The sequence below is a fragment of the Lepeophtheirus salmonis genome, chromosome 4, assembly GCF_016086655.4.
Source record: "Lepeophtheirus salmonis chromosome 4, UVic_Lsal_1.4, whole genome shotgun sequence".
In the NCBI taxonomy this organism is placed as follows: domain Eukaryota; kingdom Metazoa; phylum Arthropoda; class Copepoda; order Siphonostomatoida; family Caligidae; genus Lepeophtheirus; species Lepeophtheirus salmonis.
This window is the reverse complement of record NC_052134.2, coordinates 13,517,465-13,545,058: the sequence shown is the minus strand read 5'-3', so window position 1 is coordinate 13,545,058 and position 27,594 is coordinate 13,517,465. Positions and strand designations below refer to the sequence as shown.

Below are 27,594 nucleotides of genomic sequence, written 5' to 3'. Positions count from 1 at the left end.
ATAGGCAAGGCCAGCAAGGGATTTAGGCCTTGTATTCAGGCAATTATTAGAGCTGAGAGCTCACATATTAAATAAAAATCTTCAAAAAACCTCTTGTTTAAATTTTTCTCTTGAAAAAGGGGTGGGGGGGGGGTAATGTTTACCGCTACATAAGATCAACCCTGTTAGCTAACTCTTACCTACACTATTAAAATAGAATTAGAATTATATAAGGACATAATAACATATTTTTAGACATATTGGGGTCAGATATATTATAAAAACTAGGCAATAGATGGATATATTTTAGATAGATAGTAAGGATTAAGTCCTGTTATTTATTGGTCACATTCTGACTACCAATAGTGAACTATTTTCATAAATATGAAGGAGAAGAGGGTGTTTGTTGTCATAAAAAAGTTGGTTGTTTAGGCTCCTAAAATTGCCGACATGAAAAATGCTGACGTCACATAAAAACGTTCTAAAGGTGCATCCGCAAGTGGTGAGGGTTTGAACTATGGAAGTTTTTGCTTTTTACCAAAAAAAAATTCGTCATTCTGTTAAGTTATTTAGAATAGCAAAAATTAATTTTTTGGTGAACAGTTCTAGTTTTTTTTAAATTTTTCCATATAGATTTAATTTTGAATTCTTTTTCCAAAAAAAATAATTTTTTGATAACAGTTGCGAGTTTTAAATTATTTTAAGTCAAGTTAATTTTTGTGAATAGCTTTGGATTTGTAAAAATGTTTTTCGAAAAAAAATTATTTCCAAAAACCAAGCCCTCTACAAAATATAATCCTGCGGACACCCCTATGCTATAAGTAGTGAATACAATTTAAATATAACAGCTAGTGCATTGAATATGCCTTCAATTATGTATTAGGAAAGAGAGCATATATCGATTTTCTTTACATATTTAATTCCGATTAGGTATGTGTAATCATACCTTTGTGAATTTGAAATATACTTATGAAATTTGATGCTTAATACACTTGATGAAAACATTATGTTGGAGTCGACGTACTTTATACATAATATAACTTGCAGTAATATAGATATTAAGAAAGGATATTTCTTTTTTATTTATTTAGCTTGTTGTGAAAACTTGTTGTTTTTAAAAAATGGCGCTTGCTAAGAAAAGCTTTCACATCACCTTTTATGTGTGAAATACAGTCATACACTTGTATATATTCAAACCAAAATTCAAGTTTGTATGTTTATTTTGTAAACGACAATATAATTCATTCAATATAACTACGTGCCCTTTACTAACTATATAAAAGGTCGTTCAGGTAAATCAGGACCATCTTTAAGTACATCCTGAGCGATAAGGAAATAATTTAACTGTCACTTTCAATTTGAAAGTGAGATGTTGAACGTGTCTTTAAGTTACTGGTGCAACTTTTAACTCAAAACTTGTATTTACAATGGAAGAACACTATCATCCAATTGCCTTGCGTGGGGCAGAGCCCAGAGTATATCAAAAAGTTACTGTGGTATCCAAAGAGTACAGTCTATGACGTCTACATCCAATTGAAGGAGGAGGAGGCATATAAAAGAAAAGTACACAAGTCCTGTAGGGATAAAAATAGCAGTCCTAGATTTCTAGAAAGGCATTTCCTGGGACTCCGATTAATGTTTTTTTTCCAAAGAGGATCAAGAAAGCTGTGCAACAGTCTACGGGACCATAAACACTGACCTGTGGATGAAGTAAACCCGTTTGTAGAAAAGACATATCCTTACAAATAAAATGAAGGCCCTTTGGGCAGCCCACTGAAGAATATTGCTGAACAACTTGAAGTCCCATGGTAACCGAATCATCATTTATTTGGATGAGAAACAATGGACTGTCGACAGATCCCACAACATCCACAGTGACAGATTGTTGGCTATAGAATGAGCTAATGTCCTCCAAGTCTTTGAAACAAACCCTGGGGGTAATTGGGAGCAATGGTGGTGTCATCCCTCCCATCCTCTTTGAGACAAAATAAAGGATGGGTCCTGAAAGGTACTTTAAACTTCTCTCTGACCAAGTGATACCTTGGATGAAAGCTTAGTCAAATAGTGTCGAGTTCCTGTTTCAACAAGACTCAGTCCCCATTCACAAGGCCCGCAAGACTCAAAGAAGAGAATGTGTTTTTGACCTTCCAGACCTGGACCTCTAACTCCCCCGATATTAATCTCAAGGATGACTTCTTTTAGGGGGAGAAAGAGTATAAGTACTTTGCCAATTCACATAGTAGTATTGAAGGAGGCCTTCCAGTGAAGGCCTCCAATTTAACAATTCTGGCTAACCTAAACTATTTATAAATGTGTGACTCTAAACCAATTAACAAATAATTTATTACATCTCTCGTTTTATATTGGTTAAACACATTTTGAATGTCATAATCAAATGAAGCTTATAAATTTTTCATACGACAAAATCAATAAAAAATAATAAAATATGGACTTACTTTTCATTTATCTTCCAGAATCCGAAACGATCTTCTTGTCTATGAGGTAAGTTCTATGGATAAGTTCCCTTATCTACAATCAATTTTACAATGCAAAATGCTTTATTGAAAGAAAAAAAATAATATAAACAAATATATAAAATGCATAACTATTTATTTTAATAAAAGATTAATCACAGGCAGACCTTTACTTACGAATAAACAAGGAATTATGGCACGTAGTTTTAATTTCGATAGAGTATTTTTTTTAAATGGGTTTTTACCGGCTGTTTTCTGGCTCAATCTGAAATTTCCATGTACCGTCACTTTTATGGATCATAGATAACTTTTTTTAATGCCATTATGTTTTTAATCATTCCAGCAGCTGCCTTAGGGATATCAGGTGGCAGCAAAAGATCTGGCACCCACTGTTGATATAGTCCTCTGTCACAGCGTCCCAGTGGATTTGAGGGCAACAGTGTTTGGATGACAGACACTGTAGTCCTTCCTCTCGACCTGCACCAAAAAGGTGTTGCCGAGGGTGTTAGCGTCAGGGCTGTAGGGGGCCAAACGTGTTCAAAACAGCTTGTAACAGAGGTGATGTTGTATTTTTCATCGCTGGTGTCAAAAGTGGCCTCTTTACCCATACAAAAATATTTCCAGCCACTTTTTTTATATCCCTGTGGAGAATCTGGAGTAAACCCCTGAGATGTTTTGCATGGAACCTCATGGACTTGAAGGGATTGGCCTGGCTGTTTTCTTTAATTCCTCTGGTTCCAGCTTGCCCCTCTTATCTTTTTTTAAAGATTTTTATTTATGCATACCAATTTGATTATTGTTTGATCCATGCTTTAAAAATATTAAATTTAAAAATTTGTTTTTTAAAATTCATTTATCAAATATATAATTACATTTATGAAATATATTGACATAATTAAAATACATATTAATATGAGGGCAGCTTAATTAGCAACTTTGATAAATCCAAAATGTTAAAAATGGTCCAAGGTTAAAATTTATTGCTCCAAAAGCGGGGGAAATGAGTCTGATACTAGTTTTGGATTATATTGGACGTTTTAGAGGGAGCAACATATTGTTGAAATGTCGTCTAAGTATTGTACTTCAATCAGGAATGAATCCATGGCTATAGACCTTTCTCTAGAATGGTGCTCAAATACTCAATGTAGTTCATTTTGATCTACTAGGGCTTAAAGATAATGTGTCTTACTGGACTGGCTAATGGCATCATATATCATCACTAACTCTCATACTTACTTTCAATATATTCTGTAGAGAAAACCAACGAATTGATTTATCAAAATACGAGGTTTTTGTTAGTTAAATATAACCTCTGCAAAAAAAACTTTTGTATCACTAAAAAATAATATTAGGAGGAGTATTAGGACTTAACGTACTTATTAATTTATTTCTTCTATTGGCTGACTTTTCTTTTGTAAAGAAGGGATCATCAAAAAAGGTTTGATCAAATATTTCTTACCAAATTTTTTACCATGATATATCTGAATCCGACTTAGTTGTATTACTTTAATTTGAGTTTACATTTTGATAAGCCCTGTATATTATAATTTATTTCTAAAAAAATTAAGTCAGCTATTCATAAATCCTATGTTCTTTCTATTGGGATCAATAGTAAAGTCAATCAATCAAACATGAACCTATCACAGGCCCTGACGAAGAACTCTTTGTTGGGCACTTCCTCGAGAATGGAAGCTGGTAAGGAGTGAACAGTGTTATGTGCACGTTGATTGGATTTTCTCTCACAGACGGCCCACACATAGTAGAGCAAGGGATTCAGATCTTGATAGCTAGACAGCTTTTTCATTAATACGAGGTTTGGTGATATTCAATCCTACACTAAACTTGATATAAAAATCATAAGCTTTCCGTATACCTATTGAGATACTTTTACTTTATACTTTTAGCACTTCTAAAAAACTTTAAAATATATTTTTCTTTGAAGTGATTATTGGTAAAAAAAAATTACTATATCCAGGGTTTGGAAGCAAAAGGTGGACTGAATGACTGATTTTAGAATAATGTCAATAATTTTATTTTTTTGATAAATAATTTTAAATTTTTTTTTTTACCAAAACTTTGAGACACCACTTTTGTGAACATGTTCACTCTGTATGGCAGCCCCCAGCAGCAAGCACAGCCGCCACCTTGTGGTGGAAAGCCTGGCAGAAGTTGATGATGAACTTCCCAGACAAGTTGTTCTACCCCTTGGCGGCCGTCAGGGAGTCCACGTTCGGTTAAGATATGTGGTTCCAATGTGCCCCACACAACAAAATCCAACCAGTTCAAATCCTGTGAAGATGATGGCCACATGTGCTTGGGCCAAAAATCAGATATGTTGTCGGCGCAGAACTTCTGGCATTTGACCGATGTGTGTGAGGGTGCACTATCTCGGGCCTAGACACAGTGGTCCTCTGGGTAGGTGGCCTTAAGCCATGGCAGTATGCTAAATCTCAGCATCTTCTGGTAGGCCTCCTGGCCAATTTTCTCCCCAACCTTAAAAAAGAAGGTAAGCATCTTCTTGCTGTTGGACGCCACAACCCCCAGGCCCATTGTTTGGGCCACATGTTTTGTACAGAATACCCCCTTAACCTCCTCTGGTTGGTACAAGCCAAAGTTTGTTCCAATGGTTGTAGACCTGGTCTACGGTGAAAATCTTCTCGTATAGAAAATCCATTTGCCTTGATCCGCGCACGAACTTTCTTGCACCTCTGCAGTCTCCTTTCCTTCAAAGGGTCCGTCAACAGGTGGTGTGAGGTCCTTTTGTAAGAAAACAACCGCAAAACCTCCTTCACAGTCCTCCTGATTGTCCCCTCGTCCGCGTCAAACTCGTTAGAGAGGTGATTCATGGAATTTGGTGGGGTCCTCCTTGATCTTCTTCTTCAGGTCCCCCAGATACTCAGAATCCCTTTTCTAGTTGTGTCCCCCACTCCTTCCTTCCTTGAGAGGTCTTTTCCATCCTTTTTCATTTTGGCAACCTTGAAAATGAGGCTCCTGGACCACTTCACAATGTCCATAATCTCTGCCACCTCAATTTTGGCATCCAGAAAGTCTGAGATTCTCTGCCTTTTTTATTCTTGCTCACTCATGATGAAAGATTTGATAAATGTTTATGAAATGAAAAGGACAGGAGATTCGGAGTATGAGGGAAAAAATCCCAAAAACCTATTTATTTTAATTACATAATTAGTATTGATTAACAGTCCATGTTTTGCTTCCGAACCTTGTATAAATTTCTTCAAATTTCAATATGTCAGACATGCACCTTATTATGAATCTAATATATACTAATAATACTTTCTTCAAGTCAAGGGTATCTTAACCTTACTTTTCAACTCTTTTGTCGATAAATGGTTCATTTTTGCAAATATAGAAAAACTTTTGAAGTAAAATGTTCTTTTTTTTGGAAATACAATAAACCCCTTTATATGACAACCCCCCTCCCCCCGTCTTCAGTTTGAGTAATGATGAATAAATAGAGATTCGGGGAATGTTTGGATATATAAGCCAGTAACTGAGTTTATCAGCTTTCCTATTGGTCCAGATAATCTATTTTCAGAGCAAATGGGGGCACCAAACTCAAGAATTAGACGGCGTTATGGAACTTCACAAGTTTGTAGACTACACAATTATCAGGCCAGTTTTCTTCCAAACTGCAGTTCAAGTTTTCACGTAGCTCCAGTATTTACATCAGTGTTCACCTTTCTTGAGTCCCGTCCAATAGCCAAAAGTTTTTATCAAAACCCCTCTCCTTTAACCATTTACATATAAACTTAGCATTGATTCCGCCTACCATGGATCAGTAGCGCGATAAAAATGATCTTGGCCGTAGAGGAAAACTAAAGCGTCGTAAGGACATTTGGAGTCCACAGAAATACTGTTTGGAGGATCAAGAAGAGGCTGGACGAAAGAGACCCTAATTTTAAGGAACTCCCACACCCTGGACAGTCTAGTAGATTAAGAACACCTTCATAAATGGCTAAAGTTAAAGCCTTAACTGAAGTTAACCCTTCTGAAAGTGCCCGCAAGCTTGCTCCAGACCAAATTTTTAGTCCCTCTGGTTGAATCCATAATGATAATGTTATTAAGTATTGAGGATATTAGCCTGGGCTGTTTTCTTTAACTCATCCAGGTCCAATTTGGCCTTTTTTTACAAAGTCCTTTTCTCTCTCCAACTCTGTTGTCTTGCTGACGGCGCAGACATAAGTCCTTGAGACGCCGAACTGCTTTGAGTGTGCAAATAAAACTTCTTCGATCACGTTCATGTGTCATTTTCTCAACTTGTACGTAAGCTAGAGAACTCAGGGTTTTTTTAGTTACTAATTATTTATGGTTGTTATTAATTAATGTCAATCTCTCAAACTTCATTAATTATTAAGATAGTAAGTGTTCAGATTAAAAAGGACCAATGGTACAGGACATGAAATTGCTTAATAGGATTAATTCATGTTTAAATTGTAACTATTAGAATTTGCAATACTTGCAAATTCTAATAGAGTCAAAAACTGTTCTTCAAACAGTTTTTGACTCTCATGTGTAGTTCTTGAGTACAGCATTCTCTTCCTTGATTCACGCATTTTGTTGCATCCACGATTCCCAACTTTTTTTAGTTGCAACAGAGGACAATGGCTATTATAAGGCAACATCCTCTCAAAAAATGTTCCTGTAATAGAGACTCCCTTTGGTGTAACTTCCATGAGTTGCACTAATGACAGTAATACTCACAATGATGCAATTCCTGAGAAAAGCTAAGATATAAAAGGAGGTCTTGGAGAGAAACTATCCTATATCGATATCCTCTCCTTGTACGTAGTATAGAGCCAATACTACGATAAGAAAAGTAAACCAATGTTTAGTCACTCTGGTTGAATCTATAATACATAATATGATAGAAAAATTAAATAAGGTAATGATGACATATAGTCGATCAAAAGTTTATCATTTAATAAAGAACGTTTCATATTGTGGTTTCTATTATTTACTGTTGACTATCACCGTTATAACAATGCACTGATATATATATATACTGTGTGTAACCGCTATTTAACAACAAACGTTGAGTGCATGGGTAGGTAAGATATTATGTGTTGTATGGCAGCTAGTCACAAGTGTTTGGTGTCATTCAACAAAAAATGACATCAATCAACGAAATATTTATTTCAGAATCGTGCTTAAGCAGAGTGCCTTTGTTGTGATCTGCGACGGACGAGATAAAGCTGAGATTCCAAATGTATAAAACCTGAACAAGTTCTCTGTCTGGAGAGATAGGGAGGAACTAAAAGGGTTTGAAAGAGATTATCAATCAACAGCCAAGCGTGAGGATCCCTTAAATAAGTCAAACTGCGAGAGGCATCATAATTTCATTGCAAATTGCAAAAAAATTATTCATTATGAGCCATTTCCATCGATGAGGGCCATTATCAGGGATCTCAACTGTTTCTTATCAGGAAGTGTGTGGCAGATGATTAGCAATACAAACTATAAAAGATGGGACGAGCTCAAATTCTGACAGAAAGGAAAAACGTTGACCTGGTTGTCATAATTTTATTATTTTAAATTGTTGTACCCGACCCAGTGTTTGTCCTCCAAGTTCACCCTATCTCAAATCCACGGCATTTATTTTGTTAGGTTCAGATAAGCAATCGAACAACAGCTCAACCTGGGATACAAAATCTGAGCTGATGTCCAGGATCCAGGAGGACATCTGGAATCTTCCAAAGGAGACTGTCATCAAGACTTGCTTCAGTTACGAGGTGGACTCAAGAATGTTATGATTTAAAAGCGATTATACTGAATAACTAACAGTAGTACTTGGCATTGCTAGGAGTGATTAGGCGTCGACAAACATACAAACTTTGCTTTACTAATTTAGAAGATGACACCGTAACAAATCAATGACGTTATTCTCCGTTTTTCAGGAGAAAGCTTACACGTACTTGTTCAAACAATACTTACCCATTCTCTCTTCAAAAAAGTAAACAAAAAATATATTAATAAGTGATGGAGAAAAAAAATATGATTCATGGTCCAGGTTGTACTTTAGCTAGTTGATAACTTTATATAAAATCATATTCATTTTTTTAATTTATATAATGTGCTTCCTTTTTTTTCTTTTTTTAAATGGATTGAAGTAAACACTTGCAGTATTTCATTTATTTTATACAGTGCTTTAGTTGAATATTATTCTCCCCCCTTTATTTCTTTATACTATATTGGTGTATGAAGCAATGAGCAATTAAAAAATTTTAAAAGCCATTTTTACTTCTCCATATGTCAATTTTGTGGCATTTTCGTAGTAAACTAGTGTAGCAAAAGTTAGTAATTCAAGAATTTCTACACTTTTTTATTCATTATGTCCCTCTCCATTCTAAATTATGGGTTCAATACGGGGATTAACCGAAGCTCAAATGGCATTGATGAAGTCAGAGGACAAGTTGTTCCACTCCTCCGTGATCACGGCCATCTAGGCATCTATATTTGGGTGATAAGTCTGGCTCGTCTTTTCCTCCAAGACCCTCCAAACACTCTAGTCCAGGGACTTCATGTCGGGTGAGGACGAAGGCCAGAAGGCAGCCATGTTCTCCCCACAGAAATGTTACACCTTCTTGGACTTGTATGGCAGGCAGATGTCTTAGGTAAACCCATAGTTGTCCCTGGTTATCATGCTCTTCAACCTGGAAAGACATGGTACCAGAGGACCTTTAATAAACAACCCTATTGACTTTCTTGTTGGCCTTGAAAGAATAGGGAGGTTTCTGGCTCCTTTCGGACGCCACGATGCCAAAGACTTTGACCTAAGATATATGTTTTTGGTTTGAAGGTTCCCTTGATCTGATCCTTTGATTCAGCCAAACAACAATCATTTCTCCTGTTCAGATGAGCGTCCATTTGTCAACTTGGTTGCAGAGGAGATTGCACACCCTCTGTCGTTTTGCTTGTTACTCTGATCGTGCAAAAACAAAACAAACATTACATTGTGGCTTTTTGTTAGCTTTTTCAAGTGACACTCTCTACAAAATTGTCAGACTTTTAGAAATGAGGCTACACAGCCTCGAAGAAGATTCTAATTTTCGAGTCCATCTGTGTACAGTGCACCCGGTGACGGCTGTTCATACAATTATAAATTAATTTTTACTCACTAGCCGTCTCTAAGATCAATCTTAGATTGTTACTTTCAATGTTACTTTTTAAAGACTTTTTCACAACATTTAGAAACTTTTTTTCCTTTTTTTTTTGCCGAAGAATAGACTTTTTACTCAATTCAGGCAATTTGTATCAACTCACCCAATATGCTAATTATATTTTATGTTTGCAAAATGAAACACCTTAATTCCTTTGACGAAACATACTGTTATACTGAAGGAAGCATGAGTTGAAGTCATTATAAATACTCAAGAGAGCAAATTTGATTTATAAGAGAGATGATAAATATATATTGTTTTACTTTAATTTCCAATTTATAATTTTTATTAAAAATCGGACGATTAGTAGCGAAGAAAATCCGTTTAAAAAAAATGTTTGGGTTATTAAATAGAAGTTGCACACCGTACTTATATAAATTGTTCTGTTAATTTTGATTAATTTATAATCAATCATTGCTGTTCTAAGAGAAATAATTTAGACGTTATGAACATAATTGACTGATTAATACAATATCGAATCCCATTGAAAGTTTGAACCATATTAAATTCATCTTAGAGTTCTATTGAAACCCTTTCACGAAAAACTAAAATTGTAATTATATTTTGTTAATTGAATTTATAGGGTTAGTAATAACTTAATGTAGATAAAACCTTTTATCTATATATGTAATTATAACCATTTTTTATATTTTTCAATTACTATATTAATTAATTTTAGTTATGTGTAGATATTAAGAATGAATAATTACAATTATTTGTAAGAGAAAAGGTATGGGGTGGGAATTTTAAATACGAAAAAATATCAGACCTCAATATTTTGACAACCCTGAGATTTATTGCAGGACTGAAACCAAAGATGACAAAGGGGCTATTTGGATCCTGCCCCCTTTTGCAAACCTTTTTATATTTATCGTAGTTTAAAAATACAGTTTTGTCAAAAGAATTAAATCATCCTAATTATCGAAAAATAATCATGGTTATTCGTATAAATTTTGTCTCCCTCCAAAATGTGTAACTCTAAAACCATTTATAAAAAAAAATGTGTAACATAGCTCAATCCAGAACACGCTCAGAAGATTGTTGTCTTTAACTCAATGTGCATAGGTTCTATACTCGGTGGCACCTAGAATATGTTGTCCCATTCTCAACCAGTCCCATCTGTCTTAATATCGTTAGTACTTGGGACCAGTCCTTAAGACCGTCGGTCCTACGTGACTGGTCCTTTACTGTAGGTCCTTGCAATTTTTTATAACAATTTCGATGGTTTATTAAGCCAAATAAGATAAATGATATATGCATTAAGATATTGCACATATTTTGCAAAAAATATTAAATTGTTCATTATAATATGAAAAAAATTATACGTTAATTAGTTATATATGTATTCTATTACCAAGCCGTGCAAAATTATTGACCGATGCTGTAAATATACTTTTTAAGAGGTTGTGTGGCAACCAATCTGATTGTTTCGTATTTTACTGTTAAAATAAACAAAAATCCTTCCTGTGAGAGCGTAACAACTTCCACATGTGAGACCATGTCCAATCAGGAAACAAAGAGGATCGAAATTGCAGCCCTCCTCTGAGCGGTATTGCCTCATAACAACATTAAGGAACAGGGTGGGGCCTCGTTGAAGACAATTTACAACGTTTCCAAGCGCTTGGAGGCTGGGGTGATCTCAAGCATTCCCCTGGGGCTGGCAGGAAGCCCACTGTCTCAACAAGGCAAGTAAAGATGGAACGTCGAGATCAACTGTTTCAAAAGCATTGAAAAGGGCTGGAAGAAAGTCCCTAAGGCGTACTGAACGCCCTCTGCTAACTGAACGTCAGCGAGAAATCAGACTTGAGCGTATCAAGAAAATCTTGAATGATATCAAGAGCTCATCTGGACGCATCATCATTTTTTCAGATGAGAAAACTTTTACGGTCGATCCTGTTTTCAACAGGCAAAATGAACGTGTTGTGAGCTTTGGAGATTTGCAAGATAAGCACCGCTATGTGGCAACAACAAAGCACCCTGCTTCGGTGATGATGTTGAGTCTCGTGGCCTCCAACGGAAAGGTCATGAAGCCGGTACGGTTCCCCACTGACTACAGATTAACGGCAGAGGATTATGTGAAGATTCTGGCGTCCAAGGTCCTTCCGTGGATGAAATCCATAGTCGGCAACTCTCCTTGGGTTTTTCAACAAGATGGAGCACCCGCCCACGCTTCCAAGAAAGCTCAGGAGTGACTCAAGGACAACATGAACTTTTGGCCCAAGGACTACTGGCTCCTCAGAGCCCAGATCCGAACCCACTAGACTTCTCTATCTAGGCGCACGTGGAGACCAAGGCCTGCAACAAAAAAAACGACACAAGAACATATATGCCTTAAAGGCTGCTGTCAACAAGGCCTGGGCCTCCATGGACGCCGATTACATCCAGCAAGTCTGTGGCAGCTTCAGACGTCGCCTGACCAGTGTCATTGAGTCAAATGGTGGCTACATTGATAAAATTTGATCATAAACTATTTTATTATTCTAAAAAGGTATGAATAAATTGTTTCTCAAGCCATTCGAAATGTCATTATTGTCTGCGATATGTTCTGAACAAAAATTGGTAAATAATTCTGCACGGCCCGGTATATAACAGAATAATTACAAAGAGGAAAAGCACACTCAATTGACATCACGAGGGATCGATTTTACCTTCTTGAAGGTCTGAAAAGTGGGACAAGGCTGGACTGGACCTCAGTACTCGGTCCTAAATAAGGACCCACACAACACTGCTCCTATAAAAAAACAATTTTCGTTATGGTTGTGTTTACTTATCAGTGGCACTTCAAGTCTGCCACAGAATGCCAAACTCCAATCAAAAAAAAAGACTTGTCACCTCTAACTAATTTATTTCTTTTGCTAAAGATTAACTTAAAGCCGAAAATACTTTTAAACCTGTCACAATTGAAGGGTAGGGTTTGCTCAATGCCATTACATCACTTACAGAAAAAAAAAATGGTGTCAGCTATTGATTTATCTACTTCTTTTACTTATGTTAGAAATGTGAATATTTTTTTTTAGGTTTCTTTTTGAAGAAAAAGTGTCGAGATACAATAAATAAATATCTGTAAACTTAAAATAATGTTTTTTTTTATTTGTTAAACAATCAACAAATATTTTTTTTATTTATGCTAAAAAAAATCCCTCAAAGTTGGTATTTACCTATATAAACATCAAAACAGTCGGTCATAATTGTTAAAAGTACCAACGGCAATCCGGTAAGATAATAATTTATTCTTTATAGATAATTGGGAACGGTATAGACTATTGAGCAAGTTTGAAATTCGTTAAGAATTAAGTTTGTGAAGTAAGGTTTTAATAAATTAATTAAATACTAATAACTTATTATACTTTATAAATTAAAAAACTTTACGAATACTCAGTGTAAGGCTAAGATTATAATTAAGTCTTAATTATGTAAGTCATAATAATTTTCATTACAGATTCCGACTCCGCCAAAAAAGATCTGACTCTGTTTCCTCGACTTCCACTGTGCTTTCTTTCTCAAACGAGCTAAAACATAAAGTGGCAAGATGATATACGATTCTTCATTCCGTCTCATATTTCAGACTCTTCAGTATGACATAGTTACATGATGTCTCTTGGAGTTACCATATATTTATAAGCAGAGATTCAAATAATATGAAACACCAATATATTAAAAAAAGAAGCCAAAATTAACGTGGTCAACCTAAATTAGCTGTGAGCAGCTATGACTGGAAATCAATACACACAAATACCACTCCATATCTAGCAAAGATATCGACAGGAATTGCCGCTACATGGTTCTTCAATAATAATAATTAAAGCTCTGGCAAATAGAAATAAAATATTATCAGATAGCAATTGTACAAAAAGAGCCCAATCTTCAAATTTCATTTTTTTTTTTTTTTTTTGAACTTACGTCTATGAAATCCTTTTAGATGGGTTTCTTTATGCTCATAGGTAAAACCTCACGTATTACAAATGAATTGAAATTAATAGTGATGTGATGCACAAATTGACATTTTAGACGACGTGTCTGGCATTTTATGAATTATGTAACCTTAAGGGTCAAAGAAAATACTTGGTTAATGTTGTTGTTTACTTATTTATTTCATTTAATAATAATGACGTCATATAATGCACTAATTATATTTAATTTATATAAAAAACAATTCCTCGGAACAATTTTATAAATTGACGCAGCCTCGAGCTTATGTACACCACACAACGCACAAAGTACTATTATTTTATTATGCATAATATAGTATTAATTTGATTTTGGAAGATCCATGTTTATTAAGGTACACGTTTTTTAACATATTCATTCGATTTAATAGTGATATAAAAGCCTGTTGATTTGGAGGACTTGGGCTAACTTTCACTACCTGGATATCTCCTTTTCTTCGATTGAAAATTATCAAGGGATTTAAGAATTAGGAAGATCAGCTGTTCCTTTTTCTTCTAGAATGTGCAATAAAATATAAATACATTGAACGGAGCTTTTCGGACTTCAATATCACTCAGCCTCTCTCAACATCGATATCTTATACAACTACCTTTTATTTTACCTATAGATATGGAAGATGATTCTAACATAGACCCAACAATGAGTTTGAAATGGGAAACAACCACCTAGGTTATATATAAATTTCTTGAAGACAGAACTAAAAAGGGACTACGAGCTGGCCAGAAGCAAAAAAAGTCCTGATACAAAAAAGAAGGATTCAATGCAAGCCCCTAACGTAATGAAGCAAGGCAAAGAGGACGTAACTTATGAACCCCCACCTTCAAAGAGGATTTGCCTGCTGAGAACAACATAAAATATAAAAAGAAAATCAGGCACAAAAAGAAGTTTCTTTACGCAGATATTGCTAAGGAAGCAAATGATATTTTATTCTTAAGAGAGAATAAGTATTGAATAGAATAAAGTTATTAAAATACTTGACACAAACTACGTACGTCGTCTGTCTGCACCAATTAGCAACCTAATTCCTAACTTCGAAGGGCGTTGCTATACGAATAAAAGAGAAGTTATTTATGTAAAGGATAATGCTTTTGGACAATATGTCCTAAAAAGCATAAAAGCAAATACACATCTCATTGCAACCTCATGGGATGTAGTGGAAAAGAGATAAATACCTCATTGATTTCGTTCGTGGGATGACTGGTAACATTCGAGACGAAGTTATTGCTCGCATTATAGCACACCATTTCAATACTCTTCAGATTAAAGGTAAGATGGAATTTGTAATATCTGAAATTACTAACTTTGGTAAGGTACTCTATATATGCGTAGACCAACGGGCATTTGAAGCCCTGCAAATGGTAGGCTTTAATATCCCAAGAGCCACAGCAGGAAGGTATGTTTCCCAAGACACAAGGAAAGCCCCCATTATGTAACAAGAGGATGAAGAAGTAGAGGGGGACACCACTAAACCAAATCAAGGAGAGGATAATAAATCAAAAACAACTTGTGAGACTAGCATAAAAGGTTATGCAGCCACTAGCAAAAAATAAAATACTGAATTTAGTAAACAAACTGAGATTGATAGTGGGAGTAAAAATGAATGAATGTTGATGGTGTCACTGATACCAATTGTGGAGGGACTGAAGCTCTCAATGAAGATGGCGTACCAAGGAACAAGCAACCGCCCAGCCAAGTATGGAAAAAGTCGATTAGACCCCAAAGAAGCCAACAATGGAAGTTAAAAACCCAACTGGGAAGAGTCTGAAAAAAACACAGTACAAAACACTGGACTTATACATTAAGTAACAGGCAAAGAAATCATGTTGGAGAACGAAGTATTTCTTAAATGATACCTGTAATGGAATTGGTAATCTTCCATAACGTCGTGGGTATCGGTTCCATAGTGATAAAATACTTATACAAGTCGGAATGGATCAAACAAGTGACTACATAAAAAGTAATTGCATTTGGATAGATAACAGTCAGATTATATGGATGGGGCTAAAGACGAAGACGGAAACGCTGGGGCTGGATGGGCCATCACCAAAGATCATCAATTTGTAATTCAATGGATTTATTGAATAAAGATGATTCTATGATTCAAGTAGATATTTTCGCCATAACACAAGGTGTAGAAGCTCTTCTCAAGTACGAAAAAAACACTGAACAATGTAATAATCAGATCCGACTCCAAATCAGTAATTGCTGCAATCTTTAATCAACTTACTACAGTAAATAAGTTTTAAAATTTAAAGAAACCCATCATCAAATGAATGAGTGAGAAAAATATACATCTAGAATGGTGCAAAGACCATTCTTACATTACAGGAAATAAATTTGCAGACCATTTTCCGAAGAGGTTTACTGAGAGCCAAAATCAGTTAATTATTGAGACGTCTCCAAGCTACATAAAGAAGGTCATTCATGACTTCTTCTATCAATATTGTTGTGACCGATATAAAAAAGATCAAAGTATGAAACATACGCATACTATGCTTAATAAGCTAAAGTCGAAGTGTATCCAGCTCTGAAGAGAAAAATTGAGACTCATTGTACTGGATATGGCCATTTTTCAGCCCTCCTAAGCAATTGGAAGGTCATAAGCTCAACGTTTAATGTCTGTATGGAAGAATTGCAAAGTACAGACCATCTCATCAATAGATGCCTGCTCCATCTTACGAGGGACATCAAGCCATGAATGAAGAAAACGTAGACATTGGTATTATTAAATGTTAAAAAATAAAAATATTATAAAACAAAATTTAAATGTAAACTAGGTTTTAGAATCAGGCCAAATACCCCGTTGTGTGGTCGTGTTTGTTGCCTTATATTTTTAAAATGTTATTTCATGTATGTATGGCAAGCAATAATACAATTTAATTAACTAAGTATTTGTAGTATTAATTTATTTAAACTAAGTTTAATGAATTTATATCTAATAATAAAAAATTCTGATATCAAATTCAAATTATCCCTCATGGAAAAAACACTTTAATGAAAAATGAGAGGTAATTCGATCAAATTAAGAAACGTAGCAAACCCCCCTCCCCCTTAAAAAAATATCTTGTGAACGCCAATAAACAGAGTTACCAGATTGCCCTTTTTGAAGAAGTTTGCCTTTGAAAAACTAGACTTTACCATTTTCTATATTTGTCCTAAATTTGGAATAAATATCTATTTAATTGTTTTGTTTATGATGCCATTTTCTATAAAATTTAATCAAATTGGTAATTTTACCTATTAAAATATTTCAAGTGGCAAAGGTTGGACATCCCTGATTCAGAAAATTTTGTGATTTTTTGACTGAGTAATGTTTGAGCAGTTGTAAAGATGAAAACCAGTAAAGAGAAAATACGCCATGCCTTACAGTTTTTCTTCAAACAAGGGCAAAACACAAACCAAGAGGCTGAAAATGTTTATAGTGTTGTTGGTCCTAATACTGTAACAGGCAATCACGAGGTATTTTGGTTTCGTTGATTCCGTTCGCGAATTTTTTTAAGGCCAATTGTCGTAAATGTGGATAAAATAATAGAAATAGTCGAGTCCAACCGTCATGTAAGGACTGTTTTGATTACGAAGGACATATATATATATATATATATGAATAATAATGAAAATTAAAATTATAAAATGGAATTTGATAAATATTCATTGCTCTCCATTTGTTTTTACCAATTGATAAATAAAAAACAAAGATCTTTTTTTTTTTCGACACATTTTTATTAAAAATAAGAATATCTTTATACTAAAACGACTTTTTACATACGAAACATTAAAAATTTCATTGGGAAGACTGTATAAAAATTATATTTGATGCAATAATGTTATATGTGACGCAATTTAATCAAATATTATGCATTGAGAGTTGATTTAAGTGGATTATACATATCGAAAAAGCAATAAATATATACAAAGGGATATAAATATACACTATGACACACTAAAAAGATTGTGGCTGTCAACACAAAAACAATCCAGAATTTTTTTTTTTTCTTAAATTATGACTGGATTACATTTGTAATCTTTGACAAACTATCGTCAATTTCTATAAGAAAATTACTCTTATTTATCCTTTGGAAACACTGCAAATTGTACTTTAATTAGCTAAAATTGATCAATTTTATTCAAAATGAACCATATCGGAACCAATAATAATTTCTTACATGAAATAAAGGTTTTGAACTGTAGGCAAAATTTGGCAGTATCTTAATTCATCCCAGAAATTTGAATACTAAATTTACTCAAATTTGTTTATAAAGTAAAGAAAATTAATTTAGATTTTTTCCTTTTCCTGATTTTTTTACTAAATCATTTTTACATTGACGCGCTAAAAATGTTCATAGAACATTAAATTGACCCATAATATGATGGAAGTACTTCACGATAAATAAATATATATATATACTAAAAGCAAAGTTTATAGTTTGGTAATGAAGTCATCCTCAATTTTTTTCGAGTCCTTACTCGCCCATTTGCTATGAAAAATGTCTTCAATCTCCGAGACACTCTTACCCTTGGTCTCTGGTAAACAAAAGAAAACAAATACAACGCTTGTGAATGAACATCCAGAGTAGATCCAAAAGACACCCTGTAAACCATAGCTTGAGCTGATATTCGAGAAGAGCTTGATAACGAGGAACGTATTTCCAAGGTTGTAAAAGGCAGCAATGCCACTAAAGAGATTCTTGAATTGTGTTGGTAGAATTTCACCCATGAGCACATAAGGTATGCTGGCAAATCCAAGGGAGTATCCAATCATGAAAACGACCAAACTACTTATGGGAATCCAATCGTATCCATCCGAGGATCCAATGGATTGTAGATGGAAGAATAGTCCCAATAAACCCATGGTGAGGCCCATTAATATTCCAGATATCATTAGAAGAGGCCTGCGACCTGCACCATCCACGAGGAAGGCAGATCCTGAAAAAAAGTGTAGAGTTATTCAAATTGATAGTTACACTCCGGGTCTGTTTTTTAAGGGGGGAGGGGAGACACTTTGCCCGAGGCCGCACAATGATTTTGTTTTATTTTTTTGTTACTAAAACCTGTAAAATGAGAGAAATTATTTTGCAAAGTCCACGAAGGACAATAAAAACTTTTTATAAATAAAACATTATTTAAAAGGATGTATGCAAAACATAATATTTGTAAAATAACTGTGCACTAATTCTTAATCGAGTATTTACTTTATTTTGTATCCGATAATTTTAATACTGTAAAATCAAAATAATCAGAGTCAAACCAATACTTATTCAAAAACCTTTTTAATCGCAAGTTTGAAGAATAGTCCAAAGTTTTAATTCAAGGTATTAAATCAAATACTTACAGGATACCACCCCTCCCCCCACCCCTAAAACTTATCTTATATCATACTATAGACATAATATCAAAAACTACAAAATTCTTGTTTACCTCGATATATAGTTTTTTATAATGATTTGTCATAATGTAAAAAAATACGGGATATGAGGGAAAGATACTGAACTACACGGTGAGTCAGAATAATTACAAATATCGCATTATGCCAAATCTGCGGTGTTTGAAATTGAGTTTCGTGGGGATTTCTTGTATATATAGAATAATTTTTTTTACAAAACCATAAAAATAAAGTATAACCTTTAAAACAAAAAAAGTATTTTTTTTTCAAAATGGAAGAAAGATTATTTAACAGAAAGAAAAAAAAGTCTCATTAACTTCAATATGGAGACAATTTACTATAAACGTCCATAATAAGGAGTGACTGTTTGTAGAGAAAGGTCATTTGAAAAAATGGGGGCAGATTTTATATGCTAAATAAGTAAAAAAATATTTAATATATTTAAAATATAGAATAATTTTTATACAAGACGATAAAAATAAAAAAAAGGTCTGACCTTTAAAACAAAAAAATTATTTTAAAAATGGAAGAATCATTATTGAACAAAAAAAAAACACATCATTAAATTAAATATGGAGACAATTTACTATAAAGGGCCATAAAAGGTCTTGACCTTTTGTAGAGAAAGGTCATTTGAAAAAATGGGGGCGGATTTTATATTCTAAATAAGTAAAAAAATATTTTTTTATATCCAATTTTAACAAAGGTAAAAAAATCAAAGGGTCAAACACATATATTTTTACTCCAGGCCCCGCGCATGCTAAAAACTACCTACATCACCCAACAAAAAATAAAAATGTATCAATAGCAAAATAGGCTGAAACTAGTCAAGTTTCATCCCCTGGCAATAAATACGCCCTGATTTTTCCTCCATCAGCCTCATGGCCTTCAGAAAAAAGACCATAAAGTTCTATTTTATTATTGCTTGCTGTTGAAGATTAATGTAAAGGACTTAGGTATATATTTCAAAGTAAAATGTAAAGAGATTCTGAAACCATCTTCATAATGAATTTTTCATGGATGAGTATTCAAGTTATCCATGGTTGAATGAGAAAATTTATATTTTTTATTCAAAGGCTCATAGCTCAAAAAAGAATCAAGAAGGTGTAAACATATTTCATTTGATAATTGAAAGTCTAAACATTAATTTAAAGTAAAAACCACTTTCAAAAAAACCTATATAAGCCTTGTCAACGTGAGATAAATTCATCTCAATATTTAAACAATTTGACTCTTTTTTGATTCTATCTTATGTGAAAGTCTATTTATTTGAAGGAACAATTTAATAAACATATTAATTTTTTCAATGGTTTTGGAAGGTTTAAGCATTTGGACTATCAATATATCTGTATCTTCAAGACCACGCGCTTCAAAAAGCTTTCCATTGTAAGAATAGTGAAAAATCGCTTTATCGGGGTTTTTGACAAACTTGTGACAACATAGCCCGGGTGGCGACAAATTTTATAGTGGTGGCTTTCTTCAGGGGCGTCCTCAATGTTGTTTATTGTTATTATTTTATTGCTGTTGGGCATTTTTTGACAATTTTTGACAAAATTTTTAGATCACTTTTAAAAATACATAATACTTCTTGAAATATTTTAGGGTTAATTGTTTTTAAAGGTATGATATTTGATATTGTAACCTTTTCTTTATTTAAAAAATAATTATAACCTTTACATATTTTTAACAAACGTTGGTATAGATAGTTTTTCAATGTTGTATGTTTAAAAGGAATACAAATGGAACTGTGGGACACCATCAAATGAGATAATTCTAAACTGTAAGGCTTATTCGTTATATTTTATTATTATTTCATGATCTTAAGTTTATATTTTCGTGAATAATAAAAACCTATAAAAAACAACTTTTAAAAAATTAATAAAAACATAAAAAAGTTTAAAATTATCACAATTTCACTTTTTTGATGAGATTCAATTTTTTATTTCGATCCCTATGAAATTCCACCAAATTGGGAACCAATGGCCTCTCGCTCTTTATGGTTTTGGCGCCAATGCTACATAGGGAAGGGTTGGTTCTGGCCTCAAATCCCACCTATCCTTGTTAAATAAAAAAGGATTGATACATTTCTTTTTTGGGAAAGGAGTTACCTTTAAGCTCAGTTTAAATTTAGTTATTTAATTGGTCAAATGGAGTTGCAGATATTATATAAAAAACAGCCTTAAAAGAAATATGGACAGTATAAAAAAGGTCATAAGAAGTATTGGTTTTTTAATACAAAAAGATCCTTCAACAAAAATAATAAAATATCATTTTGCAAGAAAAAACCAACATTTTATAAATATAGTAAAACATTTTCAGAAAATAGGAACAATTGGGAAAATTTTGTCTTCTAAAACAAAGATAAAAAAGATTTTAAAATTTTTAATCTAAATTTAATTTGCATTTTAAATATGTAACAAAATAGTGATTAAGGGAAACACTACTTTTAAAAGTAAGACCACATTTGGAATTAGGGGATCAAACTCTCTTAAATTCAGCCTATTGCAATTATTATCAACAATAAAAAGTGTGATTTTGATGGATAGTGCTATACATTTATTTATAATAATTACCAAGTGTTGCGACAAATCCAACCATTCCAAACATTACTGTTGAAAGATCTGAGCTAATATTAGACTCTGCTGATTTGAAAATGGAAACAATATTGAAAATACAGGCATTCACACCAGACCATTGCTGAAATCCCATGAGCATCAGTGAAATGAAAAATGGCTCCAACATAGCTTTATCCCAGATCTGTTGACGCTTAGCATCTCCCTCTTTGTTACTTTTTGCTTGATCTGGAGAATGCTTTTGATTCAGGTCCTCAAATTCGGAACTATAAGGATAAAACTTATTGTGAATGTATGTAGCTAATAATTAATTTACAGGTGTGTCTGCAGAGGGTGGTTGGAGGTGCTGTAGCCCTCACCACGAAATGGTGGAATTTTTGTTTTTGACTATTAAAAATTATGGGCTCTGCAATAAAAAAATTCATGGTTTAAAAAATATTTTTTAGGATTTATTTTCATAAAAAAAGGTCATTCAACTTGCAGATTAGTTCATAATAAATTTTAATTATTTTGTGTCCTGGGCAACCCTGGGCAAATCTATTCTATTTATTATCATAAAAATTAAATCATATTATCATATTTTGCCTTTCGGAAAAACAAAGTTATGTTCCCTGTATGAAACATTGCACAGTAAAATACCAATCCCTTTAAGATTTGTTCATTTTAACTAATTTTACATCTAACACTTTTTATTTAACAGTTGCAACTGTATTTGGCTATAGGGTGGGACGGTTGCATCATTCAAATGAAACTTGTGGACTCATATATACATCTATAAACATATTCAAACAATTGCATAAATACGTTACATTGTTTATTAAATTTTAGTGTCTCTGAGAAAAGATGCAACAAACACATCAATTTAGGGAAGGGGTAAAGACCAAGACCTTGTGGCATTGTTAGGGAGGATATTTTTGTAAAGAAAAAATACAGCCTTATTTCATAACCGTTTGATTTTTATTAGCTAAAGACCAACCAAATACAAAGTTTAACAAGTAACCCGAGAGAGATCACCTTGTAGGATCTCTGACCTGAATCTTATGCTTTCCTTCCTTCGTTGGATACCGGAGGCGTTCCTATAGACAATTTTTTAATATTTCAACAAAAGAAGGAGCAAGCCCAACCTAATACCTAAAGCAGGCCTTCAACAACGTATCATGTGAAACAGAGTCCAAGGCCTTGGCGTGTCTATAAAAGGTATAGCTACCCTCCTCTTCTTGTTCTCCTTTGTCGCCAGCTGGAGTATGGTTCGTAGGAATAGTGCATTTTCAGAACAGACGTCTACTTCTTGGGAACCTTCTGGCACTCGCTAATTCTTACTACTTTTAGGTGATTCACAAGTATCTTATGAAAGGCCCGGATCAGATGAAGCAGAACCGTTATCAGACGAAAGTGACAAATCCCTGACGGATCCTTCTTCTTGGAGATACAGGAGGTATTCCCAAAAAGTAGCTTCAAGGGGATTTGCCCCCTCCACAATCATATTTTGTTTAAATGCGTTGTAAGAACAGTGAAGTTGAAGTGTCTGAACATCATTTCATCCATTCCAAGAGGACCCTTCCCGGCACCTGTGGATGGGAAGCATTCTCTTACCTCTTGCTCGGTTATTACCCTCTGCAAGTAGAATCGTAACTTTCGGTTCTCGGTCAACAATCTTGGACAATATCGATATCTTCTTAACCAACGCACCCATGAATTCATGGGGCATTTTAAGATTGCTTAGGTGAGACTTGGCCTTCCCGTCGATTACAACAATATCGACTTTCCAAAGTCCTTCTTCAAGGCACTGTCGATGGCTTTTTCATCGCATTTGTGATATTTCTAATCCGGTAACTAGAGCTCGTCCAATTTCCCTTTTTCTTTTTAGCCTGGTTGAGATTTCCCGTCTTACCCATTTCCTTTTCTTTACTGGAATCCCCCTATCAAATCTCAGATTATAACTTTAGTGACGTTGTTGAAAGAGGGGCCTACCTTAAAGGCTGACAAAATCTCAATCGCCACCGCACTCTACAAAAGTCCTACCCTTTTTTTAACAATGGTGTGTAAAGGGAATAGTTGTATAAAGTAGGGACCCAAAGCTTACTGCAACAATTAATTACGATTTTATCTGAGTTATTTTAATCCTAGGGTTTTGTTACAATACCTAAATCAAAATAAAAAAGTTCTTTTTTTTCTCCCAATGTCTCCAAATGTAAAAATGTCGGAGCAACATTTTCAAAAGACAAGCGATCTCTTCCGTGCTTGTGTCACCTAAATAAGGCTGCAGAGACCGTTGGCATCTCTAATTGCACTGCCTACACCATCAAAAAGGACATTAAAAGTCCCATACAGGCAAGAAGAACCAAAACTTAAGCAATGACAATATGGAAGGGGCAGCGTCTAGCCTCTTTTCATATGTCCCTCGCAAAGTCCTGATCTCAGCCCCACTGAATTTTGCAGCTTATGGATATTTTTAGAAAAATATCCGCCGCACCTCTCATCTAAATTTGGATTCGCTCCAAACTGTCATAATGACAGCTTGGTACTCCATGTAAATAATCTTAATCATCAGAGCTCCCAATTTGTTTGCTCGCGTGGCAATGTGAAGGCGGACATATTGAAATATAAAATACAGCTAAATACAGTATTTAAACATATCACAAATTGGTTTTGAGTTGTATTTTCTTGATTGCATAGAAATCCTGTTATTTATAATGTATCCACGCTACTACAACTTTTGGGTACCCAATTTTTAATTAAGATGGATGCATTTTTTTATATTGTTATATCGACCGTTTTGTCTCGTCTCTCCTTAGATTATCTTACAGGTCACACCAAGGTTAATAGAAATACAAAGTTATAACATTACGCTTGTTCAACTGATGTTTGACTTCCAACTTGCTTTTTATATTGATGGCATAGTGTATAAGTGGTTGTTTGTTTTGTCAAAATCTGTCTGTCTTGCCTAGCAGTCGATACGATATATCAAATTCTAAATTATAGCAATAGTGACGTCATCATAGACTACGATTAGTTTGCCTGTTTTTTCAAAATTTAATTTTTTTTTCTAAAAACAATTTCTGCTCACAAAAATTTCCAAATTACATAACTGTCCAAAAAAAATTAACTTTTTTTGGAAAAATAACTTCAAATATCAGTGTGCTTGTTTTTTTTAATGGGGGGCGGGTACTATAGCCTTCTAGTAAATCCCCTGCAGATTCCCCTGCTAACAGTTTCTTACATTTTAGCCTCCAAATAATAGGCCCCTATATCTTTCATTTTTATAAATTTTGTTTTTTAATTGTCACTTTATATAGAAAACCAAATATATCTTTAGTAAAAACTTTTTTTATTTGTCTATTATTAGGGGAGTGTTCCTAATGCCTCTCTAAAACTGTGCCTGCGTAGATACTCTCGAAAATGATAGAAAAAAGGATATCAACTTTGCATAATTCAAAAAAAAAAACACTTTTCATATTACCATCTATAAAATAGCAAACGCGTCGAAGGTCATATTTTCACAACTCTATTTATGGATAACTTCAAAAAAAAAATAATGTTAATTTACCTCACATCACTAGTCCCACGGAGCCACTCTAAAGAACGCCTTGCCTCATTTTCCTTCCTTTTACTTAGTAGCCATTGTGGAGTCTCGGGTATAAATATTAGGAATACTCCGAAAAAAACAGATACTCCCGTACAAAAAAAGGATAGAAAATGCCATGGTAAATACATGCCAACGATATAGCAAATTGCTATACCAAGTGCCATGGCTATTGCTGGAAAGGATCCAAAAGTCCCTCTTACGTTAGAATCAACACACTCCGTCACCTAAAATAAAATCATCAATTAATTATAAATTAAATCATCATTTATCCCTGTAATTGAATGTAAATATAATAAAGGACTCTTTTAAGATTATTTTGGGGCCTCCAAAAATTAAAAATATTTAACAAATTTTTATAAAATTTGTATCAATCCTTTGTTGGTGAACCTAGATATTAAACACCCTTAGATTTATAAAAAGGTTTCTTAATCCTTTGAATCTACAATTGATAGTCAATAATTCTCAGTATGCTCCTGAAATACTAAATCTGGATTATATGTCATTGGTTATGAATGCCTTGTTCAACATTTTTTAGTAGATGTTTAGTGAATTTAATAAAATTTGGGAAAAATAAAATACATTCTTACAAAAAATACTTAAAAAAATCATCAAAATTAATTGTTTTTGGAAAGAAGATATATTGAAAAATTTATTTACAAAGTGTTCACTAACGGACGGTAAATATTTATCTAATGGTGTTGTTTAAAAAAAAAAAGAGATTTTTATTATGTCCTTTTTTGTAGAAAAGTTCAAGCCTTATTATTATGTTTTTTTAATAAAATGTGTCATATTTCATTTAATAACATGTTTTGTATAACTATTTTTGAAAAAAATGTCATTTTTCTTTTTATTATGCTCCTCAAAAATATGCGTTGATTCGATCCTGCCAGTCCTTGAGATTGTTCTTTAAATGTCAGTCATTGAAAAAAAAATTAAAACTGTCGATGGTTTATTACTCTAAAAAAGATACAATATTTGTATTAAGAGCCTTACACAATCCACATATCCTGCAAAAAATATTATATTTTTTGTAACTTATAAAATTTATTCTATTATATAAATGGCATTATTAAAAAAACGTCGTTAAGGACCGACCAGTGGTACTGGGCTTCATGGGGGTTGACTAGATTGCGGTACTTGGTCCTAAACCAGGGATGTGTGCAGATTTTTGGGTTTGGCTTGATTTTTTGAATTTTTTTGAACAAATACCCAAAAATTAAAATCAATTTACAAAAAAAGTCAAAAATCCATAGATATTTACAAAAAAATTCAAAATTAAATTTCTAATATTACATTTTTTGAAAAACAGAAAATCAATGTTATTCACAAAAAAAAAATATAATAATCCACAGCTGTTAACAAAAAATTGAATTTTTTGGGAAAAAAGTTAAATAATTCTTAGCTATTAAAAAAAAAAAGAATTAGGGAAAAAATTACAAAATGAAATCACTAAAAAAATCTAGCAAAAAGAAAATATTCTATAATTTGGGGAGGGGCTACAGCCCCTCCAGACACCTGTGTAAACAAGGACCGAAATGGATAAGACCATCATATATATAAATATATAAAAAATCAATTAGGGAATGCATTTAAAAAAATTCTATCATTTTATAAATAATCCAGATTGTCCGACTAACAAACTATTCTTTTAGACAATAGTAATCCAAGGAAGTGCCCCCCTGGCTATGCCCATGAATTATATATATTATGCTTACATAAATTTGAGCTGCTGGAATACAGAGACCAAGGGAAAATCCTTTCAGAATCCTGGATACCATGATTGCTTCAACATATGATGTATAAAATGAGGAGCCCAATAGACCAAATCCAATTGCATACAAAAAGGCTGATATTTGAAGTGTTTTTAATCGACCAAAATACAGGAGAGCAAAACTGGACATTATTCCACCGCACATGGCTCCCATTGGAGTTAGACTCGCTAGAGTAAATTTAAAAAAATTAATTAAGTCAATATTTTGGAAGATCGGGACGAGTTGAAATATTTTCTTTTCTTAAACATCCAAAAACTATAGTCATTTGTCACACTGTTATATAATTACTTTTTTTAATTGTTTTATACAGATATATATTTAAAATATTGGAGGTTGCGTTGATTTTTTTAAAATTGTTCCGAAAGATTAAAATTAATATAATATTTTTATTATGTCGTGGGTGTTATTTAATGGAGAAAAAAAAACCATTAGTAACATAAAACATAACATTTTCCATGACCCCTTGTCATCGAACCTCCTCAAAAAAGTTATACTCTGTTGAATAAAAGTTTTTGAAGCCTATAGAAAGGCGTCCTCCTTTACATCGAATAGCAACACTATGCTCAAAATGTGATTAAAAAGTTTATTTTAAAATGAGATGTATGTTGACTCTCAGGTACCAATCATTCAGTCCTGTATGGTCACATCCACCCCTAATTACTGAAATAAATAGGTTAATTATTTAATAGTTTTGGGGAAAGTAA

The 27,594-nt window shown here is 33.5% G+C and overlaps 2 protein-coding genes across 5 annotated transcripts in view; both read right to left on the bottom strand.

The window, feature by feature from the left end:
• LOC121115604 (facilitated trehalose transporter Tret1) overlaps positions 1–2,581 on the bottom strand; it is a 58,442-nt gene extending 55,861 nt beyond the window's left edge. For 2 of the 3 annotated variants that reach the window (XM_071887641.1, XM_071887642.1), the window contains exon 1: positions 2,436–2,581. The gene's annotated coding sequence lies outside the window, so the exon portion shown is untranslated. The remainder of the gene's footprint in view (positions 1–2,435) is intronic. The other variant, XM_071887643.1, reaches the window with a different exon arrangement.
• Positions 2,582–17,277: 14,696 nt separating this feature from the next.
• The window catches only part of LOC121115605 (facilitated trehalose transporter Tret1), a 67,679-nt gene continuing 57,362 nt past the window's right edge, over positions 17,278–27,594 (bottom strand). For both annotated transcript variants that reach the window (XM_040709681.2, XM_071887640.1), the window contains exons 4-7: positions 26,834–27,057; positions 25,080–25,342; positions 21,533–21,798; positions 17,278–18,502 (exon numbers count right to left, since the gene is read on the bottom strand). In XM_040709681.2, the coding sequence (XP_040565615.1) occupies positions 17,997–18,502; positions 21,533–21,798; positions 25,080–25,342; positions 26,834–27,057 (1,259 nt within the window). In that variant the 3' untranslated portion in view covers positions 17,278–17,996. The remainder of the gene's footprint in view (positions 18,503–21,532; positions 21,799–25,079; positions 25,343–26,833; positions 27,058–27,594) is intronic.